General features: G+C 38.5%; 4 protein-coding genes across 12 annotated transcripts in view; 1 reads left to right on the top strand and 3 right to left on the bottom strand.

Moving 5' to 3' along the window:
• LOC102238427 (low-density lipoprotein receptor-related protein 1-like) overlaps positions 1-1,818 on the top strand; it is a 111,380-nt gene extending 109,562 nt beyond the window's left edge. For all 7 annotated transcript variants that reach the window (XM_023325551.1, XM_023325549.1, XM_023325550.1 and 4 more), the window contains one exon: positions 97-1,818. In XM_023325551.1, the coding sequence (XP_023181319.1) occupies positions 97-237 (141 nt within the window). In that variant the 3' untranslated portion in view covers positions 238-1,818. The remainder of the gene's footprint in view (positions 1-96) is intronic.
• Positions 1,819-3,034: 1,216 nt separating this feature from the next.
• Positions 3,035-7,852, bottom strand: LOC106700163. Of its 3 annotated transcripts, XM_023325555.1 has the most exons (8): positions 7,835-7,852; positions 7,600-7,681; positions 7,222-7,331; positions 5,411-5,603; positions 5,099-5,328; positions 3,824-5,011; positions 3,521-3,738; positions 3,035-3,431 (listed from the first exon to the last, which is right to left on the bottom strand). In XM_023325555.1, the coding sequence occupies exons 3-8, from the start codon at positions 7,291-7,293 to the stop codon at positions 3,362-3,364; spliced, it is 1,971 nt and encodes a 656-aa protein (XP_023181323.1). In that variant the 5' UTR covers positions 7,294-7,331; positions 7,600-7,681; positions 7,835-7,852; the 3' UTR covers positions 3,035-3,361. The 3 variants fall into 3 exon arrangements, with proteins under 3 accessions (XP_023181323.1, XP_023181321.1, XP_023181322.1); XM_023325553.1 differs by lacking the exon at positions 7,835-7,852 and having other exon boundaries at positions 7,222-7,309; positions 7,600-7,821; XM_023325554.1 differs by lacking the exon at positions 7,835-7,852 and having other exon boundaries at positions 7,600-7,819.
• A 1,261-nt stretch (positions 7,853-9,113) lies between these two features.
• On the bottom strand, positions 9,114-13,981 carry LOC111605806 (E3 ubiquitin-protein ligase DTX3L-like). The gene is made up of 4 exons (XM_023324590.1): positions 13,782-13,981; positions 9,618-10,029; positions 9,307-9,524; positions 9,114-9,212 (listed from the first exon to the last, which is right to left on the bottom strand). The coding sequence occupies exons 1-4, from the start codon at positions 13,979-13,981 to the stop codon at positions 9,143-9,145; spliced, it is 900 nt and encodes a 299-aa protein (XP_023180358.1). The 3' UTR covers positions 9,114-9,142.
• Positions 13,982-15,110: 1,129 nt separating this feature from the next.
• Positions 15,111-18,631, bottom strand: LOC111605895. The gene is made up of 2 exons (XM_023325563.1): positions 17,610-18,631; positions 15,111-15,887 (listed from the first exon to the last, which is right to left on the bottom strand). The coding sequence occupies exons 1-2, from the start codon at positions 18,624-18,626 to the stop codon at positions 15,408-15,410; spliced, it is 1,497 nt and encodes a 498-aa protein (XP_023181331.1). The 5' UTR covers positions 18,627-18,631; the 3' UTR covers positions 15,111-15,407.
• Between the last annotated feature and the right edge of the window lie 78 nt (positions 18,632-18,709).

Genomic DNA, 18,709 nt, shown 5'->3' with positions numbered 1-18,709 from the left:
GGGAAAAATTTCCAAGTGTATGGATAATCCTGCGAGGCAGTAGATGGTGACTGTATTTGCTAACTGGGATTATTTTGTCTCATTTCTTCTTCTCAGCCCACCAACTTCACAAACCCAGTGTACGCCACCCTGTACATGGGCGCTCACAACAGCCGCAACTCCCTGGCCAGCACAGACGAGAAGAAGGAGCTGCTATCGCGTGGAGACGAGGAGCCCCTGGTGGACCCCCTGGCATAGACTGTCCATCACCTTCATTATACTACTCCAAAACACACCATTCTTCTTGCCTTTTAAAGAAAAAAAACTAAACCACAAAAAAAAAAAAGAAATCAATAAGAAGTGTGAGAGAAAATCGCTTAAGTGTGAACACTGTATAAAATGTACAAAATGAAGGACTACTTTTGTATGTGATTGCAGTATTATATTTTGTTCTTTAGAGATTCCTCTGGTCAAAAGTAAGACAACAAAATAGCATTTTCTATGAGAGATTTTTAATTTACACTTTGTCCCTCACCCTTTACCTAAATAGCCACTACCTCTGTGAGTAACAAAAGAAAATACAGAAAAACCGTGAAATGGAAAGAGGAAAATCAGAAGAAAAGATGCTACCATTGGGGCAATTTTAATTTTTTTATTTTTGTATGAATTGTATAGGTGAGAAAACATAACGTTCCATTTCAACCAGTGCCAACTGCTTGTTTGTGTCGACTTTGAGCGAGAAAAGGGTAAAACTTCGACGTTTCTCTGAATCGTTACGTAACGTCGTCCTGCAGGACAGCGTGAGAGTTTGTGTATAGCACATGTAAAATGTCCTAACCAGACGTCAGCTACAGTATTTTCCTCATTCATTTTGTTTTTTTTTTTTCCTTCAGAGAACAATGTTCATAAAATGATTGTGTTGTCTTCCTTGCACAGAACCGCACACTTTAAGGTACTGCAGGGTTTTGTTTTTTTTACCGTAAGCTGTAAAGTTAGTGGAGTTTCTGGAGGCGTGTTTGTGGCACTGCAGGATGATGATGTTGCATGTGTCCGTACAGGGAGATTACAGATGTTACAGATGTTATGGTGGCTGATTTGCAGATACGAAAAGTCTGATGTACAGTAGGTGTCATATCTGCACTATTTAGCTCTATGTTACAACGGTCTTCCTCTGGGTGAACAGGAAGGGGTGGAGCTTTTTTGCTTGTCTTTTCATTTCTCTGTGTATTTCTTTGTAAAGACCAGAAAATGCCCATCTGGCTCTATGAATAAACGTATCTGTTTGCCTTTCTCACATCAAAGTCTGTACGTTCGCAGCTCTGACGTCTGAAGTGCATTATGTTCATCCTGTCCTTAGCAGTTCTCTCTTTATTCTCTCCTCTGTGCCCTGCTGCTGCTAACGCTGCCGGTCTGGTCCTTACGCTCGGCCTCTGTCCTCAAAATGCTGCTTCTGTCAGAAACGCGTCAGCCATATCTTAACTCTCGGATGAGTTGACACAAGTCTTCAATGTGACGACGAGTTGTGCTTTGCTTACCTGTCCAGTGTTATTTTGCGCTGTTTAGTGTCTGTTTTTGTCTTGAAATCCAGAGAAGTACAATCATTTTACCTAAAGAACACTTTTGCAGAATCGTACGTGCGTTTCCAAGACTTTTATTTTGGATTAGTCATTTTTGTTACTTTTCAATCAGAAATGACTCATAGCTTTTATATAGTACGCCATGCATGGAAGCTCTGACGTTCTTTTGAAAAGAGACCAATGTTTCATTTTTGCTGGAGTACTTTCCAAACTAAACAACGAGATATTGTCATAAATAAAATTTTTAAAATTGTACAGACAACCAGCGAGCGTGAGTGTTTGTTTACATCCTGTTAAAACGTGAAGAAGGTCAATGGAGCAAACAGGTAAAATGATTCCTGGCTGGTTATTTATTTCTGTTAGCATAGCAATGATGATAAAACACTTTTCAGTCTATACATAGGAGCTGTAGTACATTATTAAAAGCAGGGTTTCCTCCAGAAAACTTGCTTAGCCTGATGGTCGGCGCGCCGAGGCGGTCCACCAGCAGTCCACTGTGTTTTTGTATTAAAAAATGTTAAGTAGACAGGAAATGTAAAAATATAACTAGGTAATTATATGTTATGGGAAAAACATCGCCAATGAAATATTTAAACCCACAACTAGTCTTTAAAAACAACTAATCAAACAATACAATTAAAATGAATATCAATTATTTGCACTTCCGTTTAATCCAAATTAAGTCAGTGGCTTCATAAGGCCCCCCGGGGCTCCGGGGGCCCAATAAATGCTAATATTTTAACACAAACCACAGATATATAAATGTAACATTTGTTTATCGATGCTGCTGAATTTGATTTAATGGTTTCAGCATACATAAATTAAAAGATTTTAAAGTGTTTTAACATTTATATGTAAGATTTTAAAGAGCTGGCAAGTTTACTTTGTAAAAGATCAAAGAACAATATTCATAGTTAAACTATTTTGTTACCATAGCAACAATCTGATGCTGTGAGTTTGAGCCCTGTGTGTTCACAAATACAAATTAGTGAACTGCAATTTTAACTGATTGCTTTTTAGGTTGGCCAATTAAACTACTGCCCCCTCTCCCAGATTTCACGAAATCTACAAAGCTGTTAGAGGTGCTGATGTTTTTAGCAGCAAGAGGGGCCCTTCAGTCAAATTCTGTTCAAGGCCTCAGGGTCTTCTGACAAACTGTCTGCAACCTCTTGACTCCCAACATCTGCTTTCATCACATCATAAAATGTTGCATCTTTTACTTCAGGCCAGTTATTTTCTTTGTTTTAGACATTGAATGCTTTTCTTGCTGAAATTATATTATTACACTTCTGTTTTTGCCATTTTGGCTACTCTTTGATCCACTGAAACTGGGTTTCAGTTTTCTTCCATGTCCATCTTTGTTGCCATGCACAGTAAAACATTTGTAATCACACAAAAATGCAACATAACCATCAACTTACTACCAACATTCTCAGATTGAACCATGTCAATTGTCCACTTTAAATACATACAACAAATTCTGTTGAATGTAAATTTATTAATTTATTTGAGAAAAACCCAAACCAATAATCATCTTACATTTGATTACAGTTATATAAAAAATACACTGTGATTCACATGAGACATGTAAAAAAAAAAAAATAAACAATTAGGTAAATCTTTCAAAAGGATGTGATTTGTTTAGTTATGTTTTGATTGATGAGAGAGTCTTTCAGTGAACTTCAAAGTAACCATTAAGTCTTATTTATTATAAAACATCTAACATGATGAAACAAAATGTGGAAATTCAGATTCAATTAGTCAGATTCTGGAATTTAAAATTCACTTAATGTAAAACAAAAACTTCACTGGATGCCTTTAGCCTTCAGCTCCTCCTTGACTCTGCTCAGGTAGTTCTCATCTGGATATCCATAACTGTGAAAGCAGAAAATATAGAAGGTTTAATACATGAAACCAAATGCTGAGCACAGTGAATACAGAGGCGTTAAATTAGGGAACCGTACCACTGTGGTCCTCCTGATATGGACGTCTTGTGGTGGATGTCATTCCAGGTCACCATGTCATCCATCCCGGTTGTCCTAGAAGCTCCAACAGTGAAAATCAGCTTCTGGTCAAAAGCTTTTTTCAGGAGCAGCAGAACTTCATTGCCCTCTTTGTTGTCTGGAAGATATGCATGTCTGACAGCTCCTGAATGGTACTGACCAGGCTTTGGATGATTTTCCTGCCAGGTAGAACGGAAAAATAAGACAGCAGTCTTAAACTACATGCTAAATTACTGATATAGATAATATGTGCTTAGACATTACCGTCTGTTTTCCACTTGGAATGTTGTAGGTGATGCTTATATGGCCACAACCTGGGAATCCAGGGAGGGATGATTGATACTTGTCCCAAGTCATTTTTCCATCAGGTTGGTTTCCCTTCATCACACCAAAAACATTCTTGCATATCGGACAGATGGGTCCACCGTGTTTCACTGCATTTTGCAGGCACTCCTCACAAAATTCATGTTTACACTTCAGCTGTCTCTTATTAGTAAAATCGGACAAACAAATGGAACATTTGTCATCTTTGCTGTCCCCTGTTGCGCCCTCTCCTGCTGATTCTTTATTGTTTTTTGTTGAATGACCATTAACTCCAGCACCAGTGAAACTATCTTCAAAACCACTGAACCTAGTGGCACGATAAGTTGGAGGAAGTGGCATGGATGACGTCATCATCTTCTGGTACAGACGCAGCAGAGCTCTGACAGCATGGCTCTCCATTGCTGGGTTTCCTCCATGTCCTTTATATGATGGTTTGACATTAACTTTGCCCTCACTGATGCTGGATTCCTTAAAATCCACATTGAACTTATCTTTGATCACTATAAGGCGGTTATCATAAGAAGACTTCAGGTTTTTCCACTGGTCCTCATCTATGTTCAGACCTTCATCAGCAAGATCATCTTTGATTGTCATGTTGATTTTCACCATGAGATCACCACTGAAGTTTGAAGACGAAGACCAACGTTCAGACTCTTCATAACCAGTGCTGGTTTTATGTGATGGTTTTAACATTGGATCAAGAACCTTTTGCTGGCAACTTGGTCCAAAAACTGTTATTTCTTCAGAGGATATGTTGGCTAAAAGTTTGCTTTCCTTGTTCATGATGACTTTCAATGCTCTGTTCAACTGACCTGGATCTGCAGAGATGGGAGAAAAAACTGAACCATTGGAATCAGCCAAGCATTCCTGGACAAGATCTGTGAACTTTGTCTTTGCTTCATTTGGTTTTCCATCTTTACGCTTGGATTCAAATTTCACAACGACCTCTGATCTGATTTCAACTTCATTCTCATCCAGTATGCGCTGTAGTTTGTCCTTGTAGATGCGGCTCAGATACAAGAATTGATTCACTGACAGAACACAACTTTCATCCATTGTTTGATTCTCCACAGGAATGTCTCCTGCTGTAGAAATTGGTTTCTTCTGTTCTTCAACGTGTGCTTTGTCCTGAATTAAAAGCAAAATTCCACCATTAAAGAACAAACAATATCTACAGTATTTTATAATGTATATATATGCGTTTAGAGTGCGTACAGCTGGGGGCTCGGAATCGGCATCACTGGTGTTTACAGAAGCAGCTGGAGGAGTCGGATTCACTGGAGGAGTCGGCTTCACTGAAGCATCGTCTGCTGCTTGTGGATTTTGCTTTGGTGTTCCCACCATTACAGACAGAATGGTGACTAATTCCTTTTCTAATTTCTTTTCTGATTTTTTGTCTCTTGTATAAAGTTTTTCACCACTCAACTTCTGAAGCTCCTTGAGGCCTTCAAAATAAACAAAAAAAACCAAACGTTAAATTAACAGGAAGTTGGCGAGTGTGTATGTGAAAACACAGTTGTACAGTACCTGGTGGAGGTGAAACCACAATCACAGCCCGCTCATCTGGTAAAAGCTCTCGAACTGTGCAGTCTATTTTAGGTGCGATTTTGCTGAACCAAGTCTGAAAGGCTTTTTGTAGATCTGTCTTCTTTTTGTTTTTATCCAACCACTTCAACGACAGAGTCAGTAGGACTTCTTCTTTTGGAGGCTCCTTTGCAGCCTGTAATCATTTTAAAAGTAGACCACACGATTATTTAGAGCTATTCACTTCTGTATTTTTTTAAATACTCAGTCAGAATGGTTTACACTCTTCCTAATAATCAATGAGAAATGTTTATCACTTCTGACCACCTTCTTCCATGTTTCCCCTGATTCCCTATATTGTTTATCTGTGTTAACGAGCTCCAAATGAAAGGTCTCTTAGCCATAACCCTAATCTTTACCTCCCTTCACAGATTCTCCATCAGATTCAGATTAGGAATCTAGTTGGGTCGCTCCAAAACATAAATATTACTTTCAGAAGATTACTTCAAACCTAAATCTACTGGTGAGTTTTAATTATGCTGCATTTCTCTTCAGAAAATCTAAATAAACACTATAAAGTCCCTGCCCAGCTGTAACGTTTAACATTTTACTGTTGCAGTCATAATGTGGACATTGTATGGATACTGCATGAACACAAGAACTGCTAATAATATTTCCATGTTTTCTAAAAAGCAGACAGAAAATGTATATTTTTCAGAAATTAAATTTCAATGAATCTGATTTTTCAACTTGTCTTCATTTAATCTTGATAGCTTTTAATTTTTTTCATTTCATCAGCAATAAAATTCTATTTTATTTTTATTTGTACCTTTTTAAATGCCATAATATTTTATTAGTTCTGAATTCTAATGTTTTATTGTTTATTTACATCTTTGGAGTTTTCTTACTGCAAATTACAACTACATTTCCTTAATTTTACATTTTATACCACATTTCAAGAAGCAGACATTTAGGCTTTCAATACTGATCATATCTTTGGCCTGCTGGATGGATTCCAGTAGCCTTTAATGCTTTCACTCGATGTTTATCTGGAGTGGCTGAGATGCTAAAGTTCACAGAGAATGGTCGGGACATTGTGTGATTGTAAAGACAGAAAATGTCAGGAAAATAAAGATTATAATTGATGTTGCAATTTTAACAATAGTATCACAATAAGGTATTTTTTTCTTACAGAATGCAACCCTGTCTGAGTGATTATTATTTTACTGAATCTGATCTAATTGTTTTTATCCTCAATAGAGCACTTTGTGTCATAATTATCGGTATGAAAAGTCCTTTATAAATAAACTGTAATCAACTAATTTCTGGATCTCTGGTGTGTATATCACTATATATTTCATTGCTTCTGTGGCTCCTAAACTTTGATCTCTGTATTAACAAGTGAGTGTATCTGTATCCACCTATTTACAGCTTATAAACTTTATGGACTTTGCCTCAGTGTTTGTTGTTCTAATGCAAACCTCCAGCCTGAAAACAAAACCTCGACACTTGCTCTCACAGTTCCCAGTTTCTTTAGCTGTTACACAGATTATATCAAAACAATGTATAACCACAAGACATTACTTGGTATTTTCTCGAAATATATCAATAAGTCAAAATGGTGGACAGTGCTGAGTTTTATTTTATGAAAACTCAGCAGCTATCTCCTAAAACGAAAGCAAACAAACTTGCGAATACATCTTAGACTATATAACGAATTAATTAAATGACATTAAATAAAATACGCACAAAATAAACGAGAGATGTTCAGAAGACATAATTTCAAACCGGCATATTAAATGTCTGTAACCCACCTGAGATAATTCATTCGTGTCACCCTGGTTTATAAAATCCATGCCTTCGTCTTCTGCCTGGTTACTCGCCATTTTGATTATCTTCTTTCTTTCTTGAACACAAAACGAGTCTATAAACGACAGAAATTTAGCTGAGATCACAAACTTGTTTTGTTAATCAACATCAAACTACGCAGAGGGAAAAAAGGCTGACGGGTTTTTTTTTTTGCTCTGCTTCACTTTCGATTATAAAAACAAACCTAAACTGAAACATTTCTCTACCTTTTTGCTCAAATTTTGTCAACACAGGCTTTAACTCGATGTTATTTTCTGAGGACTTTCACAGTTTAAGCGTTAAAACAACAAATAAACACCAATTAAGTCTTGTGACGCGCTTACCTTGGCCTGTTCGCCACCACCACACTTCCTCGTAAATGAAAGTGAAAGCAGCTGCGCGTCAGAAACAGCGTCACTCCAAAGTCTGCGCAAATATTCCGTTCCGTAAGAAAAGACATTTAATTAACTTGATTAACTTAATTAACTAATTTAATCAACATTCATCTCATAACAACAATCTAATTAGGCTGTAGTCATGAGGTGATTTTATAGTGCAACAATATTGTCGTAGAAATACCTTGTCTCAACTATTAATAGGACATTAACCGACCCTTCCACAAAATGGGTTTTGTTTCACGACTTAACACATAACAACAACTTCGCCTGTTGAGAGAACAGAAACGTTTTTTCAGAATTAAAATCAACTCGGAGCGGAACATCAAATTCTCGTGGGAATTCTCGCGAGAACCGCAGTTTTAAACAACCAGTAAACCAGTAGATGGGGCTGATTCAGAATTTATACAAAATAAATGGGATACAAAAACATGTTAAGCCTGCCCCACAAGAGAATATGATCTGGATAGTATTGATGTATGTTGAGAACTTAAAACATTTATTTGAGTTTGTTTGTTTTTATTTGAGTGGGTTTGTTTACTCTAATCACATTATTTCAATCTGCACTCACATCTTCACATAATACATAATTTACTGTTTTGATCTGTTGTTTTTCTTTTTGTTTCTTATTAGCACTATGTGGTGGTAATTGATTAGGTGATAGGATACATTATGTCTAGTGTTGTATTTGCTTGCAGTGATTCTGTGTTTCAGTTTCTTTTTTAAAACTGACTATAGCAACTTTTGGAGTTACCCGACTGTATCCACACTTTGCTCAAGAAATTCAAACATGTTTGTTTGACAGTGACTGAAAATAGTGAACTTCTTTACCATGTATGTAAATAAAGAAATTTTATAAACTGGATCTAATGACCCATTTTCCTTATGACTCTTAAAGGCAGCATAGTCTTGATACCTTCAACTCTAAAACAAATAATACTCTACGTTATGATCCAGTGTTGGATTTGAATTTATTAAAGGATACAGAATTCATGAAAAAAATTTCAGATTAGTTTATCAACATAGTACATAATTTACTAATTGTCTTTAGGAAACAGCAATGTTTGTCCATTCTATGCCAAGTGATAAATAAATCCTTCAGCATTCTTATATTATCAAATCAATCAATAAGATTATTTTTCAAGTGACACCAAGTCATATTTACATTTACAAGCAATTGGGTAAAATAAGATCCAATCATTTAAAACTTCAGTAGAGTCCACGTCCCCAACCAGCCATTGTTTCTCAATAACAGAGGGTCTAGATGCTACAACCTCTGAATGAAGCAAAGCCTAGTACAATGGCTGTTTTTTACCAGGATATATTACATGTGAAAATTTGTGAAATATTCTTTAAAGCAATTCTTATTAATTAATAAATAATAATAATAAAATAACTTTTACTGATCAAATGAGAGCAAAACATGCAAATATTCCAGTATTTTTTTTTATTGTTAATTTCAGTTGTAAAATAAATCATCACTCTCTCAGAGTCACTCTATGCCTTTAGCTTTCAGGTCCTCCTTTACTTTGCTCAGGTAATTGGGGTCAGGATATCCAAAACTGAAAGCACATGAAAGACGGGCATAAAGTATTAAACCAAAGGCAACAATAACAAGAAATAGATATTAACGTAACACAAACTGAGTGACTGTACCTCTGCGGTCCTCCTGTCTTTGATGTCTTGTGAGAAATATCATTCCAGATCACCTGGTTGTCCAACCCGCTTGTTCTGGACGTCCCAACAGTGAAAGTCATTTTCTGGTCGAAAGCTTTTTTCAGCAGTTTCAGAACTTCTTGGCCCTCTTCGTTGTCTGGAAGATATGCAGTTCTGGTAGTTCCCTGATATGGTTGTCCAGGATTAGGATGCTTTTTCTGTGCGGCAGAATGAAAGCGTTAACTCGGAGCCAGAAATAATAAATAAAGCAATTGTTTCATGACTTGTAATGTATTCATCAAGTTTTTTACCGTCTGTTTTCCATTAGGAAAAGTGTATGTGATCATTATGCTGCCACAGCCTGAGAATCCAGGGAGGAATGAAGAGCTATTGATCCATGTCATTACTCCATCAGGCTGGTCTCCCTCCATCACACCAAAAACATCTTTGCATACAGGACACATGGGTCCAGTGTGTTGTACTGACGCTTGGAGGCACTCATCACAAAATGTGTGTTTACACTTTAGTTGTTTCTTTTTGATCAACCGATCCAAGCATATTGGGCAGAGATCATCTTTACTGTCCCCTGATGCTCCTGTCTTAGTTGATGCTTCAGCATTTTGCTGCGCTGTTGGTGGGATCAGTGAAGGTTGACTGGAGTCCTCTTTCCTCTCATTCTCACAGCTGGATTTCTTTGGCAAGTCACCCAACCCAAAAATATCACTACGTCGGGTTAGGCGCAGGGGACGTGCGATAGGCTTCTTTTTCAGCAAGAGGTTTTGAGGGAAGGTTTGGCCCTACATGTTTGGAGGGATTGTTTGTTTTTACTGTTGCTGGATTCAACATTCAGATCAGATTTAGCTTTGATGTAAGTACTAACCGGTTCGCTGTTGTTTTCCACTGTTGGTGATTTTGTCTGTTGACTGGTTGTCAAGTTTATCTTCAGTGATGTACCATCTGATGTAGGTTTGTGCTCTTCAGCAGGTGTGTTTGTCTTCTGCATCGCATTCAGGACTGCACTGAATTCATCTTGGCTTTGTTTTGGACCACTAACAATAACCTCTTCAGATGACATGGTGAGCAAAAGTTTGTCCTTGTTTCTCTTGATGACTTTTAATGCATCACTCCACTGATCTGGATCTACAAACTTGAGAGGAAACACTGCCTCACCTGAATCAGCAGAGCAGCTCTGTGAGAGATCAATGAACTCATTGAGAGCTTCATGAGGGTTTCCAACTTCCTGTTCAGCTTCAAATGTCACATGGACCTGTGCCACCATCTTAACTTTATTCTTCCTCTCAATCTGTTTAATTCCTTCCTTGTAGATGTGACTCGTGTACCAGAAGTGGTTCAGCGGCAGAAGGCAACTTTCTTGAGCTTCTCCTTCAGTTTTTATAGAATGGTTTCTGCTGTCGAGGTGAAGGGATTATCCTGCTTTGCAGGAAGGACCTTGTCCTAAAATGAAACAAAGGGAATAAGTAAATAAATGAATCAATTCAGTGATAATTACAAGGATTATCTGACCATACATACAACTGGAAGCCATGACACAGAAGATTTGTTCTTGGTTGACATAAGGGGAGGCTTCAAGTGATTCCTGAGTTCTCCAGCTACTATTTTTTTTACTTAGTTCATTTGGTAATAGCAAGTTAAAGAGTCATCCGTCCTTCTATCATCTTCTGCAGGGGTAACAGGTTTTTGGTTTGTTTAAGGTCACACCACATCATCTTAAACCTGATGTAAGTCCAAGTTTTGACTAGGCCACTCCAAAGACTTAATGTTTTAAACAAGTCTGAGTTGGACTTAGTAGCGTGTTTTGGATCATTGCATTCTAAACTGGGGCAAGAAAGGTCTGGAGTAACTCTGATGTTGATGTTCTGGGTTCTTGTGGCCCTGGTGTCCTGGATAAGTTATCGTTACAAGGAGCAGTGTCTGCACGAGTGATTTCTACTGTCCCTTAGGTTATTTTAATGCTATTGGCTGTCTGCTGACAGGATTGCACAGCTGGTTCCTGATAGGTATTTTGTTTACCTAAATACAAAGAAAGAACCACAGACAATGTTTATGAGTTTTCAACCAAGCTTCAGCAGAAGGAGAAAACATAGCAAACCACTTCTCCAAGGTGTTTACCATGCGTTCTGACTCCCTGCAGCAGAGCCTGTCTTTTTATTAAGCAGGAGAAAAAGGGGAGTCAAGAGTGAAATGTGGGAGAGTGATAAATCAAAGAATGGCTATTCTGAAACAAGGAAGAACTACATTCTACACACAAGCAGTTTAAGGAGTATCCCAAGATAAGAAGCAGCCGCACCTTCAAGGTTTAGGGAAAAAGCAAGTTTTGACTTTCACAGGTTTAACAAATTCCTACTCTCTGGGGTGTGAATACTAAACCTATGAATGAAAAGCAAACTGGTAACTACTTATGTAAGAATGATAACAAAACATAATTATTCTAACAGTTCCACTGCACCCTTGCAGTGACTGTTGTCATAAAGTGTCATTCAGTAAATCATGACACTTTTAATACAAAGTTGACATTATTAACCACCTTCATCCTTTCCTAACCTCTTTCCCTATACTGTGTCACTAATTTACTGAGCGAGGCTTTGGGGTGCAGTTCAACTCATACCCAGATGGTGGATGATCTCGGCAACAGAAAACTTCGATGTCCTTGGTTAGAGTCTTGTCTTTGTACAGCAAAATCCTCTTAGAATAGAATAGAATAGAATAGAATTCAACTTTATTGTCATTAAACTGTCACAAGTACAAGCAACGAGATGTAGATTGCATCTATCCAGAAATGCTCTATGAGATATAAATATTTATTTACAGATGTACAAGACTATGTATGTATGGACTATAAGCGGTTATAGCAAAGAGATATAGATATTGTTTATAAATATAAATATAAATATGGGAACTATACGCACAGATTATACAGAATTTACAAGTATGTTAGGGAATGGATTATATATGTATATAATATAATACAAGATAAATAATGGCAGATAAAATTTACAGGTTGTATGTGTGTGTGAAGAAAACAGTCCGTGATGTGTGTGTGTGTGAGGATAGTCCATGTGTTATTGTTGTATGAGAGGATAGGGGAGTACAGTCCTTATAGTTTATGTTTTATGTCAGGAGGTGTTCAAAAGCGTGACAGCTGTGGGACAGAAGCTGTTCCGGTGCCTGGTGGTTCTGGTCCGTAGGCTTCTGTAACGCCTCCCAGAGGGCAGGAGGGAAAAGAGTGTGTGTGCTGGGTCAGTGAAGTCCTTTGTGATTTTCCCGGCCCTTTTCAAACACCGCTTCCTGTAGATGTCCTTGATGGCAGGGAGCGGTGCCCCGGCGATATACTGGGCAGTTTTCACCACCCTCTGCAGCGCCTGCCGGTCGGAGACAGAGCAGTTCCCGTACCAAGCTGTAACACAGTTGGTGAGGATGCTCTCAATGGTGCAGCGGTAGAAGTTCGTGAGGATCTCGGAGGACAGGTGGTTCTTCCTCAGGGTCCTCATGAAGAAGAGGCGCTGATGCACCTTCTTAATGAGTTTGGAGCAGCTGGTCGTCCAAGTCAGGTCCTCGGAGATGTGGACTCCCAGGAACCTAAAGGTGTCCACACGCTCCACCACTGTCCCCTTCATGTGGATGGGAGGATGTAGGTCAGCGTTCCTCCTGAAGTCCATGATAAGCTCCTTGGTCTTCTCAGTGTTCAGCTGCAGGTTGTTTTTGTCGCACCACTCAGCCAGACAGTCTACCTCCTCCCTGTAATTATCAGAGATAATGATGAGGCCGATCACTGTGGTGTCGTCTGCGAACTTGATGATGGTGTTAGAGCCATGGACAGGTCTGCAGTTGTAGGTGAAGAGGGAGTAGAGGAAGGGACTCATTACACAGCCTTGTGGCACGCCGGTGTTTATGATGATAAGAAGAACACTTACGCTAGACTGCTGTTCTTAGATTTTAGTTCAGCATCCAACACTGTCATCCCATCACAACTCATTACCAAACTCACAGACCTCGGCATCAGTCCACTCATGTGTAACTGGTTGCTCGACTTCCTGACCAGTCGACCTCAACATGTCCGGCTGGACAACCACTTCTCATCTACCATCATAAGATAAGATAAGATAAAATTTATTTGTCATTGTCATCAACAGGTTACAACGAGATTGAGATTTGCATCTTAACACGAGTTGAGCACTCCTGCCAGCTCCCCAGAGCACGTTCTGAGGACACGTCCAGGTATGCCATCAGGACCAGCAGCCTTGTGGGATTTAATCCTGCTCAGAGCCGCTCCTACGTCAGTGGGGGGGGAAGTCAGTGGCTGTTGGCCTGGGGTGGTAGCTGCTTTGGTTGCAATTGTGGTATTCCCTCTCTCAAAACGAGCATAGAAGTTGTTAAGTTCGTTGAGGAAGGAGACATCAGTAGAAGCGGGGGTGGTATTGGTGTTCTTGTAGTCTGTGAGAATCTGAAGGCCTTGCCACATACGTTGGGGGTTGGAGTTAGAAAAATGATCCTCCACCTCCCTTTTGTAGTGGTGTTTGGCCTTCTTGATTCCCTTCTTCAGCTCAGCCCTGGCTGCATTGTAAGTCTGTGCATCCCCTGACCTGAAGGCGATGTTGCGGGCCTTCAGCAGGAGACGAACGTCTCGGTTCATCCAGGGTTTCTGGTTGGGGTACATGGTAATGTGTTTGCAGGTGGTGACACGTTCTATGGTGGTGGAAATATGGTTCAGTACAAATGAAGCGTACTGATCCAAGTCTGTATGGTGGAAAATAGTCCAATCTGTATTCCTGAACCAGTCCTGGAGCACAGCGTCTGAGCCCTCTGGCCACACCTTCACTGTCCTCACGGTAGGTTTCACACATTGGATGAGTGGTAAGTACCGAGGTGTGAGGCACAGGGAGAGACGGTCTGAATAGAAGTGAAGCAGAACTGGTTGTTGTCTTCCGAACTCTCAGATCTTCATCACTCAGTGACCTTTGTCCATTCACCAAGTCTATTGTAGCAGCCTTGAGATTCTTGGGTTGAGCACAGAGCAGTGGTCATATCAGGAACCAGGGTTGAGGGTCGATGGGTCTTGTCCCTTTCTAGCAGTGCGAAGTCTTCATCTCCCTGTGGTTCCAGGGTGCATTCCTCTACTGATCTTCTGTCTGCATCTTCGTGTTGGCTTGACTTCAGCACCGGAGACTAAGAAAACTTGTTCTTCTTTTCATGGGTTTTTATACTTTCTCACCCCATACTTGTGGCTTACGTGACTTCTCAAACGTTTGATGGCTTCGCGGAAAGTACCAAACCTATCCACATCGGTCAACACCTTGTTCACTTTCTCTTTTTTGTTGTTTGTCCACTGACCATCTGGTTCCACTTCCCTAATCTGGTTCGGAGAAAACTTTCCAGTTCCCATTTGGGTTCCCCTGCTTTCCCGCTCAGCTCAGACCCTTTACTGGCCCTGACCTCCACTCTAATTATAACACAGTCTGAGAATCACGTCACTATGCTTCACACAATGTATGATTACTTCAGTTACAATTCTATGTATGCTGTATGATCATCATAAATCATTAAACACAATCATCTCCCTGATTGAATTCTTCAAACATAACTTCTTTTAATAGTCATCTGAGTTTAATTCTATTCACCATTTTATTCACCATGTTATTCATGTCTTGATCTGCTTTTTATTACATCAATTATATCAATTATTACATCTTTGTATAATCATCAATAAATCAAAATACAAGAATACTTATTTTATAATCATCAGTAAATCAAAATACAAGAATACATATTTTATAATCACCAGTAAATCAAAATACAATTACTTACGTCTCTCAGGCTTTTATGATGTTTTCTGCATTAGCCTGGAAAGACCTCACCACTCTATACCAATTTTCACAACACTGTTAAGAGTGTTCTTTTTCCTCTGATAATTAATGATTGGATTTATTGGAGTATAAATTAAAGGTCCTGAGAGGAGAGAACTAATGTATATCTTTTCCTGACTTTGATGTTCTCTGTTGGCAGTTTTGTCTCAACTTGTGGCTCTTTTTTTGGTCATGCTTGTCATCCTTAGTAATGTGCCATCTGTAGCAGGTTCGTGTTGTTCAATAGGTGTTTGTCTTCTGCATCGCATTCAGGACTGCACTGAATTCATCTTGGCTTTGCTTTGGACCACTAACAATAACTTCGTCAGATGACATGGTGAGCAAAAGTTTGTCCTTTCTTCTCTTGAAGACTTTTAATGCATCACTCCACTGATCTGGATCTACAAACTTGAGAGGAATCACTGCCTCACCTGAATCAGCAGAGCAGCTCTGTGAGAGATTAATGAACTCATTGCGAGCTTCATGGGGGTTTCCATCTTCCTGTTCAGCTTTAAATGTCACATGGGCCTGTGCCACCATTTTAATTTTATTCTTCCTCTCAATCTGTTTAATTCCTTCCTTGCAGATGCGACTAATGTACCAGACGTAATTCAGAGACAGAAGGCAACTTTCTTCAGCTGGATCTTTAACCTTTATAGCAGGAAGGGTTGCCGCTGTAAGGGTGTATGGATTACCCTGTTTCCTGGGGAGGACCTTATCCTACAATAAAACAAACAGCAAATAAATTAGTCTATTCATTCTCATTATTTGAGTTTTCTGACCAAATATGCAATTGGTAGCTCTGACATGGAAGAGTTGTTCTTTAATAATATAAGAGAATTCAAGAGGAGGATTTGCATGTCTTTATTTAATGTTTTGGTATTCCCAGAACTCACAGTATGCTAGTTTATTTTCAATAATATGTTTAATCAATTAGTTTCTGATAATTACGTAAGAGTTTTTAAAACATAAAAGTACACAACTGAATGCATTCAAAAAACATTTGCAAAGCCATTAGTATCTGTGTTCATGTCACCTGGAAGAGGTTTATTCTTTGACAACTCTTGTCAAGTTAGTTGAGCATCTTGATTCTGGAAAGATGCTGCCTTAAATTAACATGGAAATAAAATAAACAGGAATCCATCCAGGATACATGGGCATGACAAGTCCATATAACCCAGACAGATCTCTCCCTAGCAATACATTCCAGCTTATTCTGGGGAATCTCAAGATGTTCCCAGGGCAGAATGGATACATAGTCCCTCCAGGGAGCTCTGGGTCTTGTCTAAGTATCCCTTTGGGTAGACCAATGGAGGCATCCTGATCTTATGCTGAGATACCTCAAATGACTGCTTTGGATGCAGAGGAGCAGTGAATCCACAAGGAACTTTCCTTGGATGACAGAGTTCATTTAACTGTTTTATTTTGAGTCTCTATAAAGTAGCCTTGCTATGCTTTTGATTACTGGTCTTCTGAATAGCCATAAGATTTTCATTTTACCCATCTAGAATAAGGTTATTACTTTTTTTAAAAATCATAGCATCCTAAAATGACAGTTTCTCACAGTGAAAATGTTATGTTAAAATGGCTTGACATATTTTACCTTGTAGAGTGGTGTGAAAATGAGTTTGAATTATCCTTCTACGTTTGCTTTTTTGTCAGACTTCAAAGTTTCAGATGAAACATATGTTAATATTTGAAAAACATAACCTGAATAAATAAAAAATAAATTTTCAGATGAGAACTTTATTCATTGAAAAGAAAATGTATTCAAAACTATCATGGCTCTGTGAAACAATAATTGTTCCCTGAAACAATTAACTAAATTTGCCACCCTTAGTAATAACTGACATCACACCATGACACCACTCTCTTTTGTAAAAATGTTTTAATTCAGCCATGTTGGAAGATTTTTGAGTAAGAATGATGTGTTTAAGATATTAGTGTTTAAGATATCACATCAGTTGCATGTTTTCTGCATTTGTTGATAATGATTCCCTGTTTAGTTTGATGGCTTCCCAAAATCTTAGAAATAGCTTAATAGTCCTTTTTGATGAAAATTTTTCTACCATTTTTGATTATCTTTTCTAGATGATGTGTTACTTTTTAAGAACTTTCAGCCATTGCAGGGGATTTTTAAAAATAGTTACATATACAGATCAGGTAAGAATCAGGTTAGGGACTGTGAATTTGGGCATATATTTCTAAAAATGTGCTGTAATCAGTTTTTATGATTTAACAATAGAGGCAATGAGTTTTTACCAGATAGCTTTTCCCCCTACAAAATGAAATTATCATTTGAGAACTACTTTTTGTTTTTACATAGGTTATGTTTATCCAACATGAAAATTTGTTTGATGATCCAAAATATTTAAGTTTGAAAGAGAAGTAAAAAACTAAAGAGATCAGGAAGGAATCAAATAACTTTACACAATAATTTACCTGTGTTCTAGTGTTTTCTGGGAGCTCTGAAACAGCAGCTTTGATGTTTACTGAAGGTGTCAGAGAAGTTGGCAGCATCGCTGAAGCATCATCTGCTGTTTGCAGGATCTCCACGAAAGATTCATGCTTCCACTTCAGTTGCTTCTTGTTGGTAAGCTGGTTAAAACCTACAGAATATTTGTCATCTTTGTTGTCCCCTGTTTCAGCCTCTCCCACTGATTCTTCTCTGTTTTTAGTTAAATGACTGTTTATTTTAGTTCCATTGGACGCCTCTTTAGAACCACTGAATCTAGTGGCATGAAGTGGCATGGGTGACGTCTTCAGGTACAGATGCAGCAGAGCTCTGACAGCATGGTTCTCCATTGCTGGGTTTCCTCCATGTCCTTTATATGATGGTTTGACATTAACTTTGCCCTCACTGATGCTGGATTCCTTAAAATCCACATTGAACTTAGCTTTGATCACTTTAAGGTGGTTATCATAAGAAGACTTCAGGTTTTTCCACTGGTTCTTATCTATTGTCAGACCTTCATCAGCAAGATCATCTTTGATTGTCATGTTGATTTTCACCAGGAGATCACCACTGATGTTTGAAGACGAAGACCAACGTTCAGACTCTTCATAACCAGTGCTAGTTTTATGTGATGGTTTTAACATTGAATCAAGAAACGTTCGCTGGCCATTTGGTCCAAAAACTCTTATTTCTTTAGAGGATATGTTGGCTAAAAGTTTGCTTTCCTTGTTCATGATGACTTCCAATGCTCTGTTCAACTGATCTGGATCTGAAGAGATGGGAGAAAAAACTGAACCACTGAAATCAGCCAAGCAATCCTGGACAAGATCTACGAACTTTGTCTTTGCTTCATTTGGTTTTCCATCTTTACGCTTGGATTCAAATTTCACGACCTCTGATCTGATTTCAACTTCATTCTCATCCAGTATGCGCTGTAGTTTGTCCTTGTAGATGCGGCTCACATACAAGAATTGATTCACTGACAGAACACAACTTACATCCATTGTTTGATTCTGTTGAGGAAAAATGATTATTTTTAGTGCTTAATACAGTTAATCTTACGGCATGTGTAAAAGGTATATTCAAC

The sequence above is a fragment of the Xiphophorus maculatus genome, chromosome 20, assembly GCF_002775205.1.
Source record: "Xiphophorus maculatus strain JP 163 A chromosome 20, X_maculatus-5.0-male, whole genome shotgun sequence".
NCBI lineage: Eukaryota > Metazoa > Chordata > Actinopteri > Cyprinodontiformes > Poeciliidae > Xiphophorus > Xiphophorus maculatus.
This window is presented reverse-complemented; position numbering and strand designations above follow the sequence as displayed.